This window comes from Alexandromys fortis, unplaced genomic scaffold (genome assembly GCF_014885135.2).
Source record: "Alexandromys fortis isolate MF-2015 unplaced genomic scaffold, M_Fortis_MF-2015_v1.1 scaffold_18, whole genome shotgun sequence".
In the NCBI taxonomy this organism is placed as follows: domain Eukaryota; kingdom Metazoa; phylum Chordata; class Mammalia; order Rodentia; family Cricetidae; genus Alexandromys; species Alexandromys fortis.
The window spans coordinates 2,679,721-2,703,817 of record NW_026067897.1 but is presented as its reverse complement, the minus strand read 5'-3'; the positions used below and the strand labels follow the sequence as shown (position 1 = coordinate 2,703,817).

The following is a 24,097-nucleotide window of genomic DNA, read 5'->3' as shown; positions in this document are numbered from 1 at the left end:
AGAGAAATAATTTAAACAGTGCTATATCTTCACTCTTGGTCTGTCATTTTCTCCGCAGTCTGGCATCTTAGAGAAAAATGAGTAAAAACAGCAAAAACTTACAAAATAAAACAAAAAAATAACCCCTATGACTTGTTTCTTACCCATGGTGCAGGCCTATTTCTAAAACATTTGAAGCTAACCTCCCTTTCTTGACAAAGAGTAGATTTCAAAATCTCTATTGCGGCGGTTTTCGAGGCCGGTAGAACTATTGAATTTTAATAAAACTAGAGATCAAGTTGAGTTCACAGATTGAAACTATTATGACATAAGTGCTTCACTTTCTATTTTGATGACATTGCCGAGTCTGGTACCTTTTGTCTCCTCCTGGAGGACTGAGTTTAAGGGCAGTCTCTGGGGAACGGTGGCTCCTGCCATTGCAATATTAAGAGCAGCTGTGTTGGAACATCGGGCCAGGGAAGACACTACATGCCAGCAGTCAACACACACACACACAGCTACACTGGGAGCCCACGAGCCCGAAGGATCTCCATCAGAGCGCAGGCTGACAACGTTGGCCTCCCAGCGCTGAGAGGTTGGCTTATGTAACCCACTTGAAAATCAAACGCCATCTCCCTGGTCCGTGGTAAAGTAAAGCTGGCAGGAAAGCAATTAGGCCCCATTCTGTGGTAATTAAGGATCTGCCACTTTATTCACTTAGCCCAGCTTGCTCTATGCGTGACAGAATTTAGGATGGACCAGGTGGCATTCCGTTCTGGAAAGCCCCGTGGTATCGCAGCAACTCAAAGAAAGATGCAAGTGTTGCTTTGCTTGCTTGCAAAAACTACTTAAAGAAAAACCCACTTCAAAAATTAAGAAAACAGATGATACTCAGGAAATAGAAACATCCAGCTGTTCAGAGAATCCCACTGCTCACTCATGAAACTTTTCACCGGATTAAGGAGCTGTTACTTTTGTACAAAGACAAAAAAATTTAAGAAAAAAAGTTTTTTAATGTTTGTAAAAACCATTAATAAAAAGAGAGGTCCTGGGTTTGAGAGCGAGCTGGTGAGGTATATTTTGAGACTTGGGGGGAATGAAGAGAATAGACAAATTATGTAATTATATTATACTCTTAAAAAAGGGCGATTTTTTGAAAATCCAGTTCTCTGAATATAGCTATGGTATGATTACTTGGTTACCAATGTCTTCTTGGCACGTGGTGTTTAGCTTTAATTGCCGACAAGAAGCAATCTAGAATCACCTATGAAGAACCACAATGAACGACTGTCTAGATCAGACGGACCTGTGGGTTTGTCTGCTGGGGATTTTCTTGATCACATTGACTGGAGAGGGAAGACCCCCTGGGTGGCATTGTTTCCTGGGCAGAGAATCCTGACTGTATAATGCATGGATTTGTTAATTCCCTGCTCTCTGTTCTTGACCGCCATACCCTGTTCTTCCGCGGTGGTTCTGCTACGGTGACTTTCCTAACACAATAGACTATCACCTGGAACTGTGATCTGAAAAAAAAAAAAAAAAAATTCTCCTCCGAAGTGGCTTTTCAGGGTTTTCTACTACAGAAAACAGGAAATAAAACTAAGTGTCAAATGCTCTTTTCAGGTTATATGGCTTTGACTTAGATAAGTAGCGTTGCATCTTCTGGTCTAAAAATCAGCCTTTGCAGTTAAAAGAATGTGTGGTCTAATTGTACAGAATAATGCAATCTGTGGAACGTGAACCAATGCCTTCTTGAGAACACACATACACAACTGCACTGTATATAGGAAGTAGTTTAAAAGTATGATTTATATACCCCAGACTTATACAAAACCCCCAAGGGAGAATGAGATTGACCCTGAATTGACTGGTAATAAATTTGCACTCCCCGGTAGAATAAAAGCAAAACAGAAAACAAGCTAAATTGTAGAAGGAAAATGCTCCATTTACACCCAAGCGCTGTGATCTGCTCTACACTTTGGTGTAAAGCAGTACAGTGTACAGGAGCAGCGACGGCAGAGTCAGAAGACACAGTTTCTCGCCAACGCTCGGTCAATCATGATTGTCAGAAATCACCTAACCCATTCAAACTCAGTGTATTTAATATAACGGAGAAGAGCTGGAATGGAAATCCCCTCTTCAAGCAGGGCTCTTTCCTTAGTGACCTCGGTCAGTGTCCTGCTCTGCTTCTCTGATGCTGTGATGGACACATGGTCCTTCCTAGCTCAAAGCTGATGCCAGGGTTAAACAGATACTTGCTGAAGTGAAATGAAGCCAATTCCAGAGTTCAGTGTGGACTCTGTCCCTGTGGCTGGGCCAGCGCCCCACACCCCAGCATAGTGTGTTTGCACGGAGCAGCCCGTTCTCTAAGACATACAGCTGAGCCTGTGAGAACTCATCCGACATGTTTCTATGCTACAATCTAAGCAATATTGAAAATCTCTTGTTTGTGGTCTTGCTCATCAGAGTTGTTTGGGGACTTAAAGAGGACGGAAGGAGAAAGTATGAAGAGACCCCCCTCTTTTGCTAACGAAAGTGTTTATCCACAACCCTGTTGCATATCAAAAGGAAAGGGATTGATAATCCCATCCATCAAAGAAATGCTACTGTAAATAAATAAATAAAGAAAAAAAAAAAAAAAGAAATGCTACTGGAGTGACCCCGAACATCAGGGCACACTTTCCGCGAGTGCTGACCCCTGTTCCCCACAGCCAAGGCTACTTTTGTGTGTCTGCCATCTATATCAACTTTAATAGAACTCACACTGGAAACACTTCATTAAAAAAATAGATAGTGTCCCAAGATCTATCAAGAAAGACAATGAAAAGTCCTCTGGTCATCTAAATGGCAGCCTTGTCTTTGCTCTGTTTGGTGTTATGGAAAATGCCCTGTGTCAGAAAAGCCTCTAGCTATGGTTAAAAAGTAGCGACAGTCCACAGAGAAGAGAAAGTCCAGAGCTTACTTGATGAGCAAAAAGCTCTAAAAGACAAGCTGTTCCAGCCCCCAGAAAACAAACAAGGAACAGCCACTAATAAGCCCTCCCACACAGTCTCTTGAGGCCTGCTTAGAGCTTTCCTCTATTTTCCATGATGTTAAGGTGTAGCTAAACCAATCCACCCTTCTGTCCTACACTTGCCTCTTAGGCATGAGAAGCAAGGAAATGTTCAGGGAGAACCATCATCACATTTATTTGTTACAGGTATAGATTTTGTCTTGGATACAACTTCAAGGCTCAGGACAAAGTTATCCTTTGAAGTTGGAGATAAATAAACCTCTTAGTGGGTTGGAATCAGCTTGTAGAACTCACAGTGTAGCTCTAGGGAAGCCACAGGCACTGCTGGCTGCACATTCCGACAGCTGCCTGCTCACGATGGCAGTGGATTCAGACATCCCTGTTCCCCACTACCAACAAGGAAGGATCTTTTCTCCCACGCCTGAAAGCCAGCTTGCTCAGCTCCTTTCCTTCCTTGATGTCCTTGGAAATAAGTCTCAGGCTGTTGTCACTGTTGCTCCACCAAACACTAGGAGTGGACAGGGAATCTCACACAGGAAAACCAGCTCTTAGCTCGCCTATCAGAGGCTTTCTGTGAGATAGTTTGTCTTCTCCCTCTCTACTGTGGCGAATCTACACCCTGGAAAAAAGCTCATTTTACAAGGTGTTCTTGCATCTAGAAGACATAATGGGGGTGGGGGTGGAGTCAATTTCTGTCACCTGCCTCTCATTTGTAAAGGTCTTTAGAAAAGAAGAGATGAATCGTACAGGATTCTCTGCCTAAACTAGGTTATGGGCCTCTTTTTGTTGTCCTTTATAGCACCTCTTGAAACAAAAGATTTCTATTGATGGGGCATAGCTGTGAACTCCCAAATATCATGCATATTCTTAAACGGGGAGCTAGCGTGCAGAAGTCAGTCAAGGGCTTGAGATCACAGCCGCCACATTTTCCCCTGCCGAACCCAAGAGGCAGCACCAAGCAATTAATTAATCCTCGTACTGCGTGGCTCTGTATTCACAAGTACTACCGACTCTAGTTAAACAAACTCCATCTATTTATGTGGCACCTTCTCGGCTGCTAGATCAAACTGCTTAACATTGTTTCCGAGCTTTCACAATCTCCCTTCCAGCACATATCATTAGCTCCACTTAATATTCACAGAGAGTAAAGCATCGCAAAGTCTTCTTGGCCAGAAACAGAATGAAGATTGCTCTTCCAGACAACACGGCAGTGTACAAAGGCAAAATCGCTGAGCAGTGGGGCAGGATATGATGCGACTTTGGGACAGTTCTCCACTTCATTGTGACTCAGTTTCCTCATGTGCAAAGTGGAATCTACCTGGAGTGTGCTTTCAAGAATGAATTAAAATTTTATTTTGATACAGGTTTTCGCCATGTTTCTCTGGCTGGCCTGAAGGTCCAGCGTAGAGCAGAATGGCCTTGAACTTTGCTCTGCCAGATCTGCCTGCCTCTGCCTCCCACGTGATGAGATTAAAGGTATGAATAAATTACACCATACCTGACTCTCAAGATTAAACAAATTAACGACTAAAATATGCTTAGACCCGAACATAGTAAACAGTTCATAAATGCTGACCATTAGTAGTTTTCTATACCCCGGGGTAATTATCAAAATCGTTCTAGATCAGAAATGTTTAAACTGACTCAGGAAGACAAGGGGTACAGACCTACAAGAGGGTGCTACAGATGGCATTTGGTCAAGAACAGCTGTAGGAACCTCGTAATTGGCACGCTGCCCCTAGTCTTTGTCACCTGTTGTCAATTCTCTTCAGTTTGTGTATCTGCTCTTCACTCCAGCCAGCATCAGGTTTGAGACTCTCCTGTCTCTGCCCTGAACAAAGGGTAGAACTCTGAATGCCCCGCTGGTTCCTAAGCTCCTCCACAGCCAAGGCTCGCCTGGCAAGCATCTCCTCTTAGTTTCAGCTAGAGGCTTCAGGCATGCAGCAGGTCTGACTCCAACATGCTGCGTTCTCTCACCTAAGGGTGTTCACACATGCCCTTCTATCTGATTGAGCCCTCCCCTCCTCTCCTCTCCTCTCCTCTCCTCTCCTCTCCTCTCCTCTCCTCTCCTCTCCTCTCCCCTCCCCTCCTTTCCTTTCCTCTCCTCTCCTCTCCCCTCCTCTCCTCTCCTCTCCCCTCCCCTCTCTTTCTCCCCTTCCCTCCACTCCCCTCCTCTCCTCTTTTCCTTTCCTACCATATCTATTTCTTTGCCTTTCTTTATTAATATACCATGAAAACTCAACCATCAGCCTGAGATTTTGAGGAGCTCTTTAGACCAGGTCAGTGTGCCAACTCCCTCCAAAACACTGCATTTCCCTGTTATAAGAAACCATTTTTTGCTTTGTTTTTATAAAATATTTTCATACAATATATTCTGGTTGTATTCTTTGCCCTCTCCAGCTTCTCCCACACACCCCTACCTTTCTATTCACCCAACTTCAAGTTCTCCCTCCCTCTCTCTTTCTCAAACAAAAACGAAAATAAAACCAACAAAAGCTAATAAGACAAAAATACTAAATCAACCAAAACAAGCAATGCAGGAAAACAACAACAACAACATGGAGTCCACTTTGTGTTGGCCAACTGTTCCTTGGCACAGGGCTTTCCCTGAAGTGTGGTTGATAAACTAAAACTGATTTTTTTCTTTCCCAGCAGGAATCAATTACAAATAGTTTCTAGGTTAGCAGTGGTACTCTGTGTCCACTTTCCCTTCTCCACGCTTGGAGAAACCACACTGTGTGCCTGCTTTCTCTACTAAAGGATAAAATTCTAGTTCATGGATACACCCCCAGGACCAAACAAAATATCCAGCACTTAATAAATGCTCAGTAACTCCTTGCTGAAAGACGTTTAGATGGGCAAGACAGAACCGAGTTCATGACTGTGTCTTATACAACAATTTAACCATTCTTTTTTTCAGCTCCCGTCAAATGAAAACTGCAATATTTATTATATTTTATCTTAGATTTCAAGGATCAATGTTGCTCAGGTTAAAATTTTGTTTGTTTTATTTGTCTTAATGATGTAAAATCATAAATCGGGCAAACATTTCCTGTGTGGTCTGTTCCTGTGGAAAGGATATTCCTGTCACAAGCTTTAAAATTAAGATAGCCCTTTTCACTTCACAGGGAAAAAAATTACAATTCAATGAAGATGAATCCCAGAAAAAATAAATTAAAAGCATAACCTGATATCTGAGTCACAGCTCCTCCTGAGGCCCAGAAACCATCACGGAAGATAAAGACTGTAGTGGCACAGTGTTTCCGAGACACAACGTGGTGTTTGCACATGTGAGTTCTCAGGGGCTGTGGCAGCACAAGACCAGGGAAAGATCAAGCCAGCCAAAATGCTAGAGGAGAGAAATGAGCTCAAAGTCCCAAAGCTACAGACAATTGATGACTCACAGGAAAGGGAGACTCAATTTCTTTTCTGAGACTCTATCCATGCTCCAATAGACAGTCCTACATCCCTACAAGCATGGGTAATGATAAGTGGACTTGTGTTTGTTCAGGGAAGTGGGGGCGGCATACCCTAGTTTTTTCATTGGAATATATCTATCTCTGGAGATATCTTTTTAAACACATTATTTCTATAATGATGAGTGGGCTTGTGTTTGTTCAGGGAAGGTGGGGGTGGCATACCCTAGTTTTTTTCATTGGAATATATATCTCTGGAGATATCTTTTTAAATACATTATTTCTATGCATTTTCATGAATCATCCAAGGTATAAATACAATTAATGGACAATAGAAAACAATGAAACTTAAAATATATTGGCCAAGAATCCAATATGGAGAATGCAGAATACAGGTAGGAAATCATAGTAATTAGATAAAATAACAAGCAAAAATTTGATTTTGGATACTGCTTTTCAGTTTTTCTCATTTAAACAAATCCAGTAGACATATAATTTCTTTCCATGAAGTTGGAAAAGATTGGATGTGTTACAAAAGATAATTTAATAAACCAGGCACAGTTTTAAGATTGTTATTTATGGTTCTGAAAAAATATAAAATGATAATAAGTAGCAATTCTCTCTGTTTATGTCCTAATCCATAGAAAAGAGTTTGATAATTTTCAAGTAATGGTATTCTATTTCCCTGTCCCTAGTCTTTTCTTCAACAAATGACCTTTGGACACAGTAAGGCAGGAGACCTCCCTGAGAGCAATGCATTATACAAGCATCTCTGGCTGCCTAGAAACATTCCTTAACAGTTAGCTGCCTGTAAAACTTCCAGACATAAAGTTGTTTAAAGGATAGTTTATTTGAACATAGCAATTATTTATAATAAAGTAATTTGCAGCCATGATAAGTTATATTTTATCATCAAAATTAAACACTGAAGATTGTGGGTTGCAGTCAAATATGGATGGGAATATCAAAAGACGAGGGTGTCTTGCCTTACTTCTCAGTCATGGGGAGTAGAAGATATCACGTATATTGGAACAAAAGTTTGTTTCTATAAGTTATTTGGAAAACAATTTCCCATCCGTGAATATGTCAGCTTTTCTTGAATATGAAGTAACTATTCATATCTAAGAGACGGCATGGTTCCATCTGTTGCAGGTGACGAATGAGCACTTAATGGAGAAATAACCAAATATGTAGGGAATAAATGATTGATTTCATGGGATCTACGAACTCAGCCAGAATAATTGTTATCAAAATTGACTGTCTGGATTTTCACAGTGAAAAGAAAAAAAAAAAACCTCAGCAAAAAAAAATTCTTCATTGTGGTTTCAAGTGAGTCTTTTTGCTTTTCAACCCCATGCAACCAGGATGGTAGGATAGAGAAAATCAGTTGTGCAAATCTTCAGCCCATGGTCCAATAGAGGTAGGTTTCTAATCATGCTGAATCGCTATGCTTAATCTGAAGTTGATTAAAAATAGAATCCTTGAAAATCATAAAAACAAAATCAAACCTCTAAAGCCATTAGTGAATGAGACAAGAACACCAATGTTCTCTCAAGGCTGGTGCTCAGCCTCACCCTATTAGATATTGGGATAAGTGCTAAATGCTTTTGTTATTTAGTCTATCTTCTTCTTACTGAGAAACCTTTAAATGCCAGAGAAGAGCAAAATATTCTATGTAGTTAGCATTTCTTCCTAAGCAATAGAAACCATTTTACATATAAATGAAGAACTATTAATATTGGGAAAAAATAAATTACTCATTTATACCTATCTGTGTCTGTTAAAATAGGGAATTAATTCACATTTATACTTTAAATTACATTTTACAGGTTTTGGTTCACAAGATTAAAGTATTATTTTAAGAGAAATATCCTTTGATACTAATTTGCATTCAGTCTTAAGCCAAATTAAGCATCTACTGGGTTCCAAATAAAAGAGCCAATTAAAGAATTTATATGATAGATCCTGTCAGTGGCGTTACTTCTCTGCAACCTATAGGGTCGGGTCTTAAGTTGTTATAAATATACCTCTGCAAAAATACCTTACATCTAATCAATATACCATGTCTATGTGTCAACCAATCAGTTAACTATTTAAAGTTTAGTACAGTGATCGCAAGTAAACAACGGTTCTTGTTTCAGAAATTATAATTAGATCTGGAGACAAGATTAACAAGATAATAAAACAACTATTTAAACCGACATTATATAATTAGATGGTGCTTTAAGAAGGCATGGATTATAATTACAAAACCTAAAAGAAAGATGATCAAGAGAAGCTGGAAAGGTTAATGAATACATCTTAATCATCTTTGTTTTGTTCTTGTTTGGGGCAGCTATTTATATACTGTTGGTAAGTTTTGTAAAAATGGGTTATTATATTGGTTTCCTTCTTTTAGCAAAGAAATGAATATCCAATGCAGAGAATAATCTCAATGTTCCAACACTAGACTATGAAGGGATTCAAGCCCGAGGCTGCCGAATTTGTGAGTCTTACACGTACGTTGCGGCATTGCTGCATAGTGAGTTTGATAAACTTTCATGACTGGCAACTTTACCACACACTGAAGCAAAGGGCATTCAAGCAAAGAGCACAGCAGGAGATATAAAAGAGGAGGAATGTGTTTTCCTGCTCATCTCAAATATTTATTAAGCTCACGATATGTGCTGGATATAATGGTAGAAAAAAATCAATGAAAAATGAAGTAGTCAGGATGTCTGCCTGCATGAAGTTCAGACTTGGGGAGGAGAGCTTTAAACAGTGAGTACAATAGGTCTACAACTGTAATTGATATAGTTACTGCAGAGAAAAATTTATGTTTCCATGAAAATGCAGAAAATGCAATCTAGTAACGAAACTTAGAAACGGGTGTATGTAATAAAACACATAACATACATTGTTGAGCAATACACACAAAGCCATTTTTCAGGTGGTAAAGATTGGCTACTGGGTAGAATAAGGGTAAATAGCGGAAGAAAAGAAAGACTAAAGAAAACAGTTTTCCATCATCAAACTAGAATTTATAAATAGAAGCCATGTTAAGCAGACACTCCTGTGATTATGTCAAAGTGACAGGGATCCAAGTGTTCTGTGCTCTGACCTGGGAATTTCTGTATTATTTCAGTTCATTTTACAACAGCCATGCTATTTTTATTCTCTTATTCATGGGTGACTTAATCTCTCTCAGCGATCTAAAAGAATATTTTGAGCTGAGTAATTAATAAATGACAGAAATTTTATTATCCTAGTTCTTGAGGCTTTGGTGGTCAAGATCAATATGCCAGTGGGTTGGAAGGGGTAACAAGCTCCCAAGGGTATATTCTATAAATGTCCTCATCCCACTGAAGAGGACTCCCAACTGAACCACCTCTCCAGGCCCTCACTGCCTCAAGACATGGCCTGGGAGATTTGAATGCAGGGAGACACAGACAGCTGGGGAAACGTTTTCAGAGGAGTTATTTTTGAAAATCTTTCACTTTAAAAATAATGATTTCAGGTTTTTGAAATAACTCCTGCCTTAATAACATTTTTTAAGAATAATGTGGTTTTAAAAATAGAAACTTTGTACCGCGATAGTTGTGGTGGTAATTTCCTTAAGAGCAAATTTTGCTGGTGCGTTGGGTGTGCGGGAAGAAACAGTCTGAGAGGTAAGTACCGTGTGCTTTCGAGAGATGGTTGCTCCACTTTTACTGATTTATTTCATTCATTTGGTTAAAAATAGTAAAGTTAGAAAGAAGACGATACTTATGGATAAATAATTTACCCTATGAAATTTTATTTTGAGTAGCGGTTTATTGCACTACACCTTTAGCAATGCCCATGGCTTCTCATGCTTTCAGCGAGGGAGTTCACCTAAGGCTAAGGGAAGTTCACGTTCTTCATGGGGACGAATGGATCGCAACCCAAAGGTAGCATCATACTGAAAACATTTGAACTGCAGCCTCTAATATAGATGATTTAAGAAAACAGTGAAGCGCAGAGGCTTCCAAAGAACAGTGAGAGAAGGCGGCAGTGAGAGGCTAAAAGTAGAAGCTGCCTTCCAGGTATGAAGGGGGAAATGGGAGAAGAATGGAACTAATGTCCACAGGAGAAAAGAATAACTTTTCTACAATGTAGCAACTCCCACTTTAAGAACCGAACACAATAGACATAAAAAGAGAGGAGATAAAGGCAGCAATTAAAATAATTGCCTCTGTACTGTACATCCAAATATATCCTATGGCTGGGGAGCTAGCCATCTTTTCATCAGAATAAGACACTTGAATGTGGCTTTTAAGAAAGGCCTTGAAATATTTTGATTTTTGGTATATAAAACAGCTGAAAATATGAAACGTTCTTGAGATGGCACGACAGTGAAGGGAGTTTAGATGTTTTTTAACTAGACCTTGGGAAATTCTATACCTGTGCACAAGCTATGTGAGCAACTTCGGCACCCCGGTTGACTGGCTGTGATGAACTGCAGGCTGTGAATCTGTAATGCATTCTTACAAAGTCTCTGTGAAGATTACACAGACTGATACAAACAAATGTCCAGACTGTAGCTGTCTAATCACTGAGTCTCCCTATTCAGTTATTAACCACACATTTCCCTTAGAAATTAAATTTTTTGGAAAAACTTAACTGATGCAAAATTCTTGCTTCACTGCTATCTTTATCAGAGAAAATTAGAACCAATTTATTTCTTAAATTATAACTAAGGATAAATCATTTCCCCATAAAATTTCCTTAGAATTATCTCTGTTGTACAATTATCTCTGTAGCTCCCAAAGTATGATAATCTTTTTGATTGTAAAGTTGAATTTGGCTTATTAATTTTCTACTCTTCCATGTGGGTTGAGGATACCTCTGTCCCTATCCACACTAGAGGTTGTGGAGCAACTTGATTTAGGAAGAAATCAAGATGCTGTTGACAAAATTCCTTCATGAGAAAGAACAGAGCTTCAAACCAATACTCAAAAATGCATATATTTATTTTTATTCATTTCTTTGTTAGAGAAAATGATGTTCCAAGTAAGTAATTAGGCTTATCTAATTACTGAAGTGAAAACACATCTTAAAAATAGATGAATAATAAAAAAAAAATTCTATGGTCCTGGGTTAGCTCTAGGACAAATAGAACAAATAACTGGAGATTTGCTAGCAAATTAAAGTGAGTCAGGGCTTTTCAGCTTCTGTGGGCAAAATTATACCTGCAAAGGATAAAGGGTGTGATGATGAAGGATTCTTTCATGAGTCTCTCTCTCTCTCTCTCTCTCTCTCTCTCTCTCTCTCTCCCTCCCTCCCTCCCTCCCTCCCTCCCTCCCTTCCTTCCTTCTTTTCTTTCTTTTTTTGAGACAGGGTTTCTCTGTGTAGCTTTGGTGTCTTTCCTGGAACTCGCTCTGTAGACCAGGCTGGCCTCAAATTCACAGAGGTCTTCCTGCTCTGGCTCCTGAGTGCTGGGATTAAAGGCGCCACCACCGCCCAGCTGACACAGTCTTCCTATTCTCTAAATTCTCAAGGAGTTAAACTGGAATGAAATCAACACTTTAATATCTATAGGAGGTGGGATTCTGAAGGAGTAAGTAAATAAATACCAGATGTTACTACATCCAAATGTTGGCAATCATTCTAAATACACAAAGGACAGGACGGACCCCAAGGCTCAAAGGAGTGGTGTGACAAGCTTGGTTCCAGAAGACTGTAGAGAGGAAGGGACTGGTCAGACAAATGGATGGGTAAGTCAAGGGCAAAGGGGCTCCTGGAAGGGGAGGACCAGGATACCTGTTAGAGCGCAGAGATTTTCCTGACTTCAGGATTTCTCACTATAAGTACTCCAGGTTTTTCTGCTGACCCTATTATTAGAATTTTAGCTTCTCTGAGTCTCTTTTGTTCTTCAAAAGGGGATGGTTATATTTCTTTAAATTATGAGATGATAAAGATTTTTGAGGCAGAATAAGAAATACTTTAAACTGTGAGAAATTCAAGTTGTGTCTGCCCAGAATCTATACTTCTCTCTTCAGATGCAGCATCCTGGTTTCAGTTCAAACTCTCCTGCTTTAGTGGTGCTAAAGAACAGCAGTCTCTCTGATAGTTTTCCCGGGCTGTCTTCCAGCCATCCTGACCTCTCAGTCCCTCTGAGATAAGAACTGAGAGAGCTGCAGGAACAGGTAAACAAAAACAGGGAGGAGTCTGAGCACAGTGCCTGCTGTGCACACACACTTAAAAGTTCCCTCTGGGTTCATCTAGCAAGTGATCAAGGTTATAATTTCTTTAAGTTGTCCTTAATTTAGGCTTCTGCCACTCACAAACAAAGAAGTCCTTCTTTTTATAATATCGTTTTCCTTATTGTGACCTTTTACCAAGTTGAGCAAGGGAGAGAATGAGGAATATCTGTTCAAAAACTGATTCTCCCTAGTTCTGCAGCATTGAGAATCCTTTGATTCCATCCTTCATCCAAATCATACTAAATACCATGTCTCTTAAAAGCAGTTTCCATATGCGGCTGTCTCAAAACTGGAGCCTTTGGGTTTGGACAAAGGATCAACAAACCCTTTACCTAGTTTCTACTGGTAAACTTTAGTCATGCGTCAAAACAGACTGTGTTTGATGCTGACTTCTGTTGGCCAGTTTGAGTTGCAAGTACCTTTCTGCCAGGGCTCCTCACCTCAATTATCAAAACTCAACCCTGGCTTGCCCAGGCTGACCACTCTGTTATAAACTTTTCTGGTCATTTGTTCCGTTGACCTATAGCTCTATCACTTCCCACTCCCTGTATTCTTACTTATGCACTTTTAGCCACTCCATGCTTGTAACTGACATCTGGGATTGTGGACTACTCTACTTTTCTCGGCACTAAATTTGTGGTTTTACTTCCCACACCCTCAGTGCCAGTTGAAGGAGATCTGTCTCACTCATGGTTAGAGTAAGCTTTCTAATCACAATGCCATGCACAACTATACTGCACACGCTCTCAGAGAGCCCCAGTGTTTATGTCTCCCCTTAAGCAGCGTGATGAATAACTCAAGGAAGGCAGTAGCATTATCAACCAAGTCATCATACTTTAGGAATTAACGGTCATGCATAAATGTAAGCTAAAACCCTTTTTCTATTTCAGATGAAGCTTATCTCTGCCATTTGAAACAAACCCTTTGATGTAATTACTCTCTAATTATTATGGGATTCTAATCTCATCATTGGTGCATAAAAACTGCTTTCAAATGTTCTAGAGACATGAAATAAAATATTCATATTCCGGATGACCCCAAGGAGCAGACTAAGTAGAAATGAGAGAGAGAGAGAGAGAGAGAGAGAGAGAGAGAGAGAGAGAGAGAGAGAGAGAGAGAGAATCAGTTTAGTATAAGAAAGAATATTTTCAATTCCAGAACTAACTCGTTTTAGTAGTCCGTGATATTTCTGTCACTCTGGTGAGCGTCAGTGAGTCGACAAGCACAGGGTTGAAATATCAGTGCTCAGTATCCAAAAAAATTATTTTAGTCTGGAACAAAGACTCTTCTATTTGAACGTATGAGTCTCTAGTCATGAGCCCCTCTCTGAGAATCTTGGGATACTTTTCTTTATGTTCACTTTCTGCATCATGAGCAAAACTTCCATCTGGTCTACCATTTGGTCTAGCCCGACAATCTGGAGCTCCTAAGTGCAGCTCACTGGCAGAATTGCTTTAGGTCTCTAGGGAGATTTTCCCCTGCTTCTGCTATGACTAATACCATAAGGATTTTTGCTAAATTTTCTTATTTTCATCTAACTGAAAGCTATGCTGGCTTTCTAGGGAGAGAAAGTACTTTCTGTGTGCTGGGAAAGTTTCTCCCCGACCTAACAATTTTACCTCTAGTCTTGACTTTTTCCAGGGTGCTGGCCCTCATTTATGAACACCTAGCTATAAATTTAGTTTTTTTCTAGTATTATTTTCCAAAAATTTAAATATTCATAGCATTGTGAGCATTCTTTTCTGAATAGGTTTTCTTTTCTTTGTTGGGAAGACAAGTATGTGTCTAGGAGACATACTCTGAAGTTGGGAGGATTGCAATCAAGAAGGCTAACTGAAATCGTTGGGAGGCTAACGTCTTTTCTCTTCTTAAAAAAGAAAGATTAGGCATGTTTCCCTAGAAAGAAGACAATTGATACGGATACTGAGGCTATAAAGTGTTAATAAGACGAAGGGGAAATTTTCAATTTATTTTGAAATATTAGCTTGTTCACAGTTACTAAATTTAAGTGAGTCTTTAATAATGCCATTCTTCGTGAACAATGTCTTTAATTTCACAATCTTGTCTTCATCAGACCATCTAATTCAAGTATCATATTGTTACAGAAAAACTTTCTGAGTGCTCATGCCTAATGAATAAAGCGCCTATCAATTAAAATATTAATTTAAAAAGATAATAGAGAGTTGAACAAATGATGCCTTCAAATTTCTCTCCTTCCACTGAGGGGTCTTTTCATTTTTAAAAACTCTGCGTTGAGCAAAATGTTGGGGTTAGAAGTGTGGGGAATGCAAGTTCTGAGAAACCGTTCGCCACACAAAAAGAGTAACACAGCATCGACAACAGATGCTGCGGGGATTCACCTTAGGACCAGATTTCTCTGAGCACTGAGCTCGACCTCCTGCGGCATCATGGACGGTGACTGTGAGACGCTTTTCTTAAAAACAAGGGGGCAGTGTTCATAGGCTGGCTTGGAAATGAATGAAAAAGTTATCACAAGCAGGGCATCCCTTTTTGTAAGAAATAATTTGTCTAGCTTTGATACTTAATGTGCATGAAGTTTACTGCATTGTAGATACAAGCCATAATTTAACTTCTCTAAAAGACTGGTTTTATGGCCAAGTAAATATTCAACTACCAGACATTGGGAGGGACAAGGACCAGGGAGTTGCGAAAGGTGAAGAGAGAGTTAATTGGTGTGGTTCCACCTCACCAATGTTAATTGGCTTCTGGTGGGCCAGGCTGTGCTCATGGCTATGTTAGAGCAGTTTGGTTGTTGGGTAGCATCAGTATTTGGGAGGATAGCATATGTCCTGAGAAAGTGAGTAGAAAAAGAGAAATAATTGGCATATAGAGCACAAACTTGGCTCATGCAAGATGAAAGTTGTTTTTTTTTTTTTTTAAGCTTAAAATAAAGCTCTGGGATTTCTATGCTGAAGACTGAATTAATCTTTGTAAGAGATCAAAGCTTGACACTGACAACCCCTTCTAAGGATGAATTTCATGAATATAATTCAGAGGCCCCCAACTAATATTTTTAATTTTAAATTGATTAAAATTATGCCAGAAAACATGGTTGTTGCTAATGCATATAAGAACAAGCAATAAAAATATACACTTCTTTGGGCTTGTATAAATCATTATTCATCTCAGTTTTTGGTACTCAGTACTCTTAAATGTATGCAAAGTAATACAAACTATTAAAACGTATATAAAAGGCAAATTCAAACAAACAAAACCAAGTGAAAACCTTCTCCTTAACTTGAGTAAATATGCAATAGAAAGATATTCGTGACACCAAATTCTAAAGCCAGAATCCTCAGTAAATGTTCCAAATCCAGATGCTTTTAAAACTTGACACATTAAGGAGGAAACCACCAGCATCCTGATGGAGTGTGAGCGTACCAACTTCCAACAGGATACGGATTCCTAAGACACAAACGGAGCCTCTGCCTCCTCTGAAAGGGTTCTCCCGGGGCTTCCTTCCATGCACGAACATTCTATTTCCTCAGAATCCATCTAAGGTTTACTTAAGAGCTATTGCCTTCCTCCATCCCGATCATTTTAGCTGGGTCCTCACTGGAACCACAGCGGCCTATAAGACGTTGCTAGAGTTCTTGACTAGTTCACCTTTGCCTAGCATAAAGTTGAAGTACTTTTAAAAACTCAGGATATATTATTTCTCATCCAGTCCATTCTTTACTCTGTTCCTTCCCTTCCTTTTAGATATATAAATGACACTTTATGAATCAGAACTAACTCTTCCTCATCTCATGTGCCCAGAACTTTCCCCATGCCCTTTCTTTTGATTTTTTTTTATTTTGTGAACATCTATTTTATTTCTAACATATTATTTTTATTTGATATTTAGGAATTTCACACAATGGAATTACCTGTGGGTTTTTTTTGTATTTTTATTGATTATTTGGGAATTTCATCCCAAACTCAACAGCTTCCCAGTCCTCCCAGGCTCACTCCATCAACTCTTGTGCCCTCCCTTCCCCTGACCAAAAAAAAAAAAAACCCACACCAAGCCCATTATGTATTTCCCATATGCTCATTGGATCATGCCTTCTCTTGACTGAAATGTTCTCCCCACTTTCCTATACTTCTATGCCTAAGTAGTTTCTACTTTCTCTTATCTTGGTTCTGAGCCACACTGACCTATCCCTTCTTTGGGATTCCCGAGTGTCCTGAGAATACACCAATCACAGTAGTTTTGATAGTATACTGAAATTAGCAGTTCCTAAATCTAATCCTATTTCTGACAATGAAAGACTTAAGGCATTGCCAATTTAAATTAAAATCTCATTGGATTCTAGATATTTATTCTTTTAAAAATATTCAACCACTTGAATAAAGGGAATTTAATTTTTCATTTTTTAAATCATTTGCCTCAAGAAAAATGTCTGTTCATAGGTAAAGAGCTCCGGAGCATTGTCTCAGCAGACTGGCTTACTGCCTTGAACCAAGTCAGGGCTTTGCCTACAGCAAAATGAGATTGTTCAGGCAGTAGGCTTCGTGGCACATCTCCAGGCACGTTTGAGTCCATGCTCTTTCCTGTTAGATTTGTTTAATTGTTACTGTGAGAAATAATATGATTTGTCTCAGTAATCTTAAACAAGCAGTACACTTCTGCTGCTGCATTCCTAAAGTCCTCATTATCTCATGTTTTCAGCCTGGGGGGAAACAAACAGAATCTTCTTACTCCAAAAGAAGGGTCCACATGGCCCCCTCATGCATCAACTCTCCAGAGCTATCCTGTGCCTGACATTACCTGGAGCTCTCAAAGAGCAGTCGTTTCATCTCAGCATGCCAGTATAATGCCCAGAAGACAATTTTCAAACAAAGGAAGTTTAGATTATACCAAAGATAGACAGATGGATTTCACTTATCTATTAATGATGGACTATATTTATCATGCCCTCTTTGTTTTGTATTCTATAAAGAGAATGCAATCTAAAATTAATACAGAAGAATTATTTGAAAGGTTCTGAAGGGTTTTAGAGCATCTGCATTTTCAGGAAAGGCTATTTCAGAGTAGAACACTACAGAATGTACTCTCAACGTGTCTGAGTGACTCATCCACACACTTTCCACCTCTTTTACAAAGTCCGCCGATAGGAAATATTTCTTACTTGGTGTTGTGTGTGTCGATGGTGTGGAAGAGATCATGTAGTTCTTCTCCACTGAGAACTCCATCTGCAAAATATGCTTTAAATTCCTCAAAGGACAGTTTTCCGTCATCTGAAATAAGAACACACAGAAAAGAATCAAATCACTTCAACCTCATGTGCTGGTCTACTCGTGGATTTCAAACTTAGTCCAAGTGTCCATTCTTGTTTATCTATGTATGGCACACATAATACACACACACACACATATATATATACATACATACACACATATATACACACATACATATATATATACATACATGTGTATGTATGCACACCTGGAAGGAAGGAAGGAAGGAAGGAAGGAAGGAAGGAAGGAAGGAAGGAAGGAAGGAAGAAAGGAAGGAAGGAAAAAGAGCTTGAAGTATTAAAAGGAAGAAAATTGAACATCCTTCACTGGACAAAGCACACCGATGAATACATTGATGTATGTCTTTCCTGTTTTGAGTCTTCTTGGTTGGTTTATTGCCATCACAAACATTTAACCTTTAAGAGGACATTTAGCTAACCATAGATAATGATATCTGCACAGCAGCATGAAGGGCCAAGCAGACATTTTACTTTCATGACACCAAGCCTACACAGAATCTAGCAGACCACATGTTAGGCACCAGATGCTTAACTAGTATGTTTTTGATTGAACATTTACAAAAGATATGAGTTAACACAATTTAAAAAAACTCTGTTCATCGCTGTACTCATTAAACTAGTGAGTTCTTTTAAAGCCAAACACACCTGAAACGCTAGCACTCAGGAGGTTAAGGCAGGAAAACCTAGATCCCAATGCTACAAAGTAAGGCTTTGCCTATAAGCAAACAAACTAATTAGTCAAGAAGATAAGAAACACTAGAGTGAACATGCCATTTTCTCTGTTGTTGCTGTGCTGTGCAGAAATATGACCTTGTAAACTGACTGTGGGATATTTCCTATGGTGACCCTTTCATAGTTTTCGGGCAGGTTGAGTCAGGTGCACCAGTTCAATTAGAACCGTGGGTGAGGCCGGCCTCTGAGGTATGCTTTAGAACTAGGGGAAAAGATTTCAAGCAGTGATCCATGTTCTATAAAATAAAAGCTTTGGCTAGCAAGTGCCCTGATAAAAAAGAAAGAAAGAAAAAGAGAGAGAGAGAGAGAAAGAAAGACAAAAAGATCTCCTGTTGGCAAAAAAACATATAGAATAAGAGAATGTAAGCATTAAAATGCAGCCCTGGCTTGAGGAGGGGAAAGTATGTGTTGAAAGCTGTTTTTATCACATGCAGGATTCTTGAACGTCCTCATGACAGGCTGCCACACTGTAAAACAAGCAATTGCAAAGAATCCCTTTCGAGTAGTTCTAGACTAGTACTAAAACTTTAAACAAAAGCTTAATAGAAAGGGTGAAAAATCCCCTGTGTGATTCAGTATTAATAAGGCAATTATATTTTATTAATATATTTTATTTCAACTTCAGTATTTCTGCTGAAATCTTCTTTTGAAGTGGAGAAAAACAGTAAGAACTTGGCTCCAATTAGCTTGGCTCACGAAATAGGCATGCCTTCAGAGGCCACCTTCCTCCAGTGACAAGGCTTCACTTTTACCACCAGGGCACACAGCCTTCTCAACTTTGCTTTTAGAATTATGTTCTTCATCTCAGCTTTGATGTGGGAGTGATTTCTTATTAATAAAAAAACTGCCTGGGCCCCTTGATAGGCCAACCCTTAGGTGGGTGGAGTAAACAAAACAGAATGCTGGGAGAAAGAAGCTGAGTCAAGGAGTCGCCATGATTCTCCTACCGGACACAGACACAGGTTAAGATCTTCCCTGGTAAGACACCTCGTGGTGTTACAGGGATATTAGAAATGGGTTAGATCGATATGTAAGAGCTAGCCAATAAGAGGCTTGGAACTAATGGGCCAGGCAGTGTTTAAAAGAATACAGTTTCCATGTAATTATTTCGGGGCATAAGCTAGCCATGCGGGTGGCCGGGTGCCGTGGATGCAGCCTCGCCGTTCCTACTACAACACAGCTTGTCCTGAACATTTTGACCTTCTCGGCTTCATTTATTTTAATTTTTATTTGAATTTGTCCTTTGGCATCTTTACACGTGCATATAGTGAATTCTGATTTTTCTCATTCCAACTGTCTCCCATCTTTTCTCTCCCCTACCAAACTCCCTCTTCCTGGGAACTTTCTTTCTGACATTTATGTCTTCTCATTTTGTTCGTGTCCCTCTGGGTTTTGCCAGGACCATCTGTGTAACTTTGGGATTGGAACTATCCAATGGAGTCTGGTGAGTACACAGTGGTCACACAATGGAAGACAGTGGCTATCAGTGGCCCACAATTCAGCAGTAAGGAGTACGGGCCCCGGAAGCCCCTCCCCAGCACATGACTGACAGCTGAGAATTGCCTTGTGCAGGCCCAGAGCAGGTGATCTCAACTGCTGGGAGTTAGGACCACACTGTGAGTGCTGTGTCTAGAGGTTGGGACTTTGCTGCCCTTCCACTATCTTTTCTCCTCTTATGTTCTTTTCATCCCCTCTTCTGCCCCGTTCCAGGAGCCTTGCAAGAATTAGGATAAATGGCATGCTTAGGGCCAAGCCCTATTTCTGTTCTCAGCATGTTGGGCAGCAGCGAAGTCTATGCATTCACTGCCATTCCCTGCATGTAAAAGCTTCTCTTATTAGACTTGGGAGTATAAACAGACATTTTGAAGGCACATTGACACTTTGTCTATTTAGCTAACTGTCGGTAGTATTTTCCTTCATATGATCTATGAACTTCTAAGACATGGGCTTTCCTTATTTATTAGCATGTCTCATACACTCTATTTTGATCATACTTTCTCCTCCCCCAACTTGTCTCAGATCCTCCCTACTCTACCTACCTGCAAGACTTCGCTTTCTCTCAAAAACCCAGAAAAAAGTGAGAATAAAAAACAAACAAAAAAGCCAAACAATAACAAAAAGTTCACAAAAAATGTAGAGGTTTTCATTGTTGTTGTTTGTTGGGTGTTGTTGTTGTTGACGTTGTGTGTGTGTGTGTGTGTGTGCGCGCGCGTGTTGACCAGCTGTTGGGGACCATCTCAGCAATACTGTATTGGAGAAAACTCATTTTGCCTCTGCCAGTGGCTATCGTTTGCAAATAGCTACTTGGTTAGGGGAAGGACCCTATGTCTACTTCCTCCTTGGTGCTGGGACCCCATCTGACTCATGTCCATGTTCTTGTGTATGCTACAACAGTGCTGTGAGCTCATACATGCAGCCTTGTTCTGGAATACACTGATTTACTGGAGCCACCCATCGGGTCTGATAGCTACAGTCTTTGCCGCCCAACATGTGCGGATCTTCCTCCCTTCCACAAGATTCTTTATATCATAGCCAGTTAATGCATTTAAAATTTCAAGGTACCAATAGTATGTAGAAAGTTCCCATGTACCCAACACCCCAACTTCTGATACTATTACTATCTTACATTACTATGAAATGTTTGTTTCAATTAATGAACCAGTGTTAATACATTAATTTTAGCTAAAGGCTGTACTTCATTCTGACTTCTTTAGTTTCTTTCTAATGTTTTCTTCCTACCCCAGGGTTCCACCCAAGGTAGACTGTTCCATTCTGATATCCTTAAGCTTCACTTAGCAGGAAATGTATCATACGTTCCTTGATATTGACAATCTTTTTCATTCCATTTATTTACTACATGCCAATTCCCATTCCCCCTGTGTCCTCTCCTCCCACTCCACATTGGTAATCCTAACAGCTTAGGGAACACCAGGTCTGCTACTTTGGAGAAAACCCTTTCTTGGGGTTATTCTGATGTTCTCCCGTGACTGAATGAGGAGTGTTTGTTTGAGGAAAGAGGACCACGCGGTACAGTACTATCATGTCATTTCAAGATGTTATTATATGCTATAAATTATAATACAAAGACACTCAATTTATTTCATTGCCATTTTATTTAAATTACTCTATTTTATTCATTGGCTCCTTTGTGCTGTATTTTTTGTTGTTGTTCTTTCTCACCTTCGATGCATTTTGTGGTCTTAATCAGTACTTTGTATAATTTTATAGATTTCTATTTAATTTCTTCCTTTAACAAACCTATTATGCTGCATTCTTTTCCTCACAATTTTATTGAGACTATAAATATTTTATAATATTTACTCATGTAAGTTTGCAATATGTGTTTCTGTTTATTTTTGAGCTCTTGGGGCTGTGTCTGGCTCTCCAGCTCAGGCTGGCCTCCAGCTTCCTGTGTAGCTAATGTTGGTCTTGTCTTCCATTGCCTGAACCCTTTGAATCCGGCATTAGAGTTTCGCCACACCACATCTAGCTCACCATTTACATCACAGGTTTTTTTTTCTTTCCACTGAGAGTGTTCTTCTGTTTCCTGTTTTCTTTCTTAAATCCTTCTTTGATAAGGTCCTACAACGTATCGTTGTCAGTTTCACCACCTCCCTCAACTCCTCCCTGATCCACCCCTCTTCCCTACTCACCCACCCACATTTGTCTAATTCTTTTCTCCTTGTATTCTGTCTTTTCTGGTTTGTACTTCCCATGTCTTCTTGGACTTATGGATTTCCATGGGAGCATGGTCAACTTACCAGGAACCACACAGGAACCATTTTTAAAAAAATGGACTCTCCTTGTCCTAGCAGCTTTCGGTTGTCTGCAGCTTTTTGTCTAGGAGTGGGATTCATGCCCATCTCTCCTCACCACCTGAGGTTTCTGTCCGGCTTGAACTTGTGGATGCCGTCACAACTGCTGTGGGTTTATCTCTGCAACTGCCCTGCTGTTTGGGGAAACCCTGCTCTACTGCAGGCATCCGCCACCTCTAGCTCTACAGTCTTTCTGCTGGTCCTGTGCCATCGTCTGTGAGTGTTGGCCCGAGGGAATGTGATACAGACATCCCATTTAGAGAAAAGCATTCTGAAATCTCCTGTTCTCTGCTACTTGACCAGTGTAGCTTTCTGTGACAATCTCTATCCTGGTTAGTTTTATGTCAGCTTGACACAGACTAAAGTAATGGTTCTCAACTTGTTGATAGCTCTATCAGCAGAGCTATCTCCTAGCCTTCAAGAATTTTTACTACATATTTTATTGGCTGTACTCATTATAATACATCCATAGAATAGTTATTCCTTCATATTCTTTTCAGGAAGAAGAAAAAGAACCCAGAAAACATAAGGAGGTAAAATGGCTGACATGAGGTCAGGACACATCCAGGATACACTCCTGGAGACTAGTCTTTAAAGCTGCGAAGTCAGAGGGCCCATGCACCTCTGTAGACAGACCCTGCTTCTTTCCTGAATGGCCAATATACTGACTGGTTTTTATTGACCACTTGTGTGTCCTTTGAGCTGAGGGAACCTCAACCGAGAAATTGCTTCCATCAGATTAGCCTGTGGGCGTGTCTGCGGGAATTGTCTTGATGGATGACTGATGTGGGAAGGACCAGTCCACTGTGGGTGGCACCATCCCTAAGCAGGTAGGCCTGGGCTATATGAGAAGGTAGCAGAGAACAAGAAAGGAAGTGAGCTAGTCAGCCGTATTCCTCCATGGTTCTTGTCTCTGTTCCTGCTTGAGTTCCTATCTGGCTTTCCTCAAAGATAGACTATAACCTGAAAAGTGTGAGATAAAATAAACTCTTTCCTTCCCAAGTTGCTTTTGTTTTTTTTATCATAGTAACAGAAATCAAATTAGGAAAGCTACCAAATATTTAGACACTTACCAGGAAATGGATCTGTTATATAAGAATATTTTTATTATGCTGGGATTGTGCTGGGAATATTAAAAAAAAAACTGAGATAATGAGTGCATATTGCTGAAAAATTAAGAAGACTTTTAATGTCACTTCTGTTGAGAACTAACAATAACATTTTATGTGGGATTAGAAGTTAAAGAAACCAAATACACCCGCAGTTCCTGAGGCTTTCAGATAATGACAGATAAAGCATTTGTTAGAGGAACATTTAATCATTTGTAGACGATATAGATTCAAAATTACCAGCATAAAGCATACTCCATTTATCCACAGATTTCACAAGTGAAAAACAAATTTCATACAGCCATAAGAGAGGAGAGTTCAACCCCCAGTTGGCTTGCTTCTCTTTCCCTTCCTCCTCACCGGCATTCCTAGTTGATCGTCTTCGCTTTTTCTCCAAGAGAAGTAAAGCTGTCCGTTTTCTCCTGGGAGATCAATAGTCCTTCTCTCACTAGAATGTAGCTTTATACATCCCACTCCATCCTCTCTGTCTGTCTCTGTCTGTCTCTGTCTCTGTCTCTGTCTCTCTCTGTCTCTCTCTGTCTCTCTCTGTCTCTCTCTCTGTCTCT

General features: G+C 39.9%; 1 protein-coding gene across 3 annotated transcripts in view; it reads right to left on the bottom strand.

The window, feature by feature from the left end:
* Necab1 (N-terminal EF-hand calcium binding protein 1) overlaps nucleotides 1–24,097 on the bottom strand; it is a 178,790-nt gene that overhangs the window by 97,901 nt on the left and 56,792 nt on the right. For all 3 annotated transcript variants that reach the window (XM_050165608.1, XM_050165598.1, XM_050165589.1), the window contains one exon: nucleotides 17,747–17,855. In XM_050165608.1, the coding sequence (XP_050021565.1) occupies nucleotides 17,747–17,855 (109 nt within the window). The remainder of the gene's footprint in view (nucleotides 1–17,746; nucleotides 17,856–24,097) is intronic.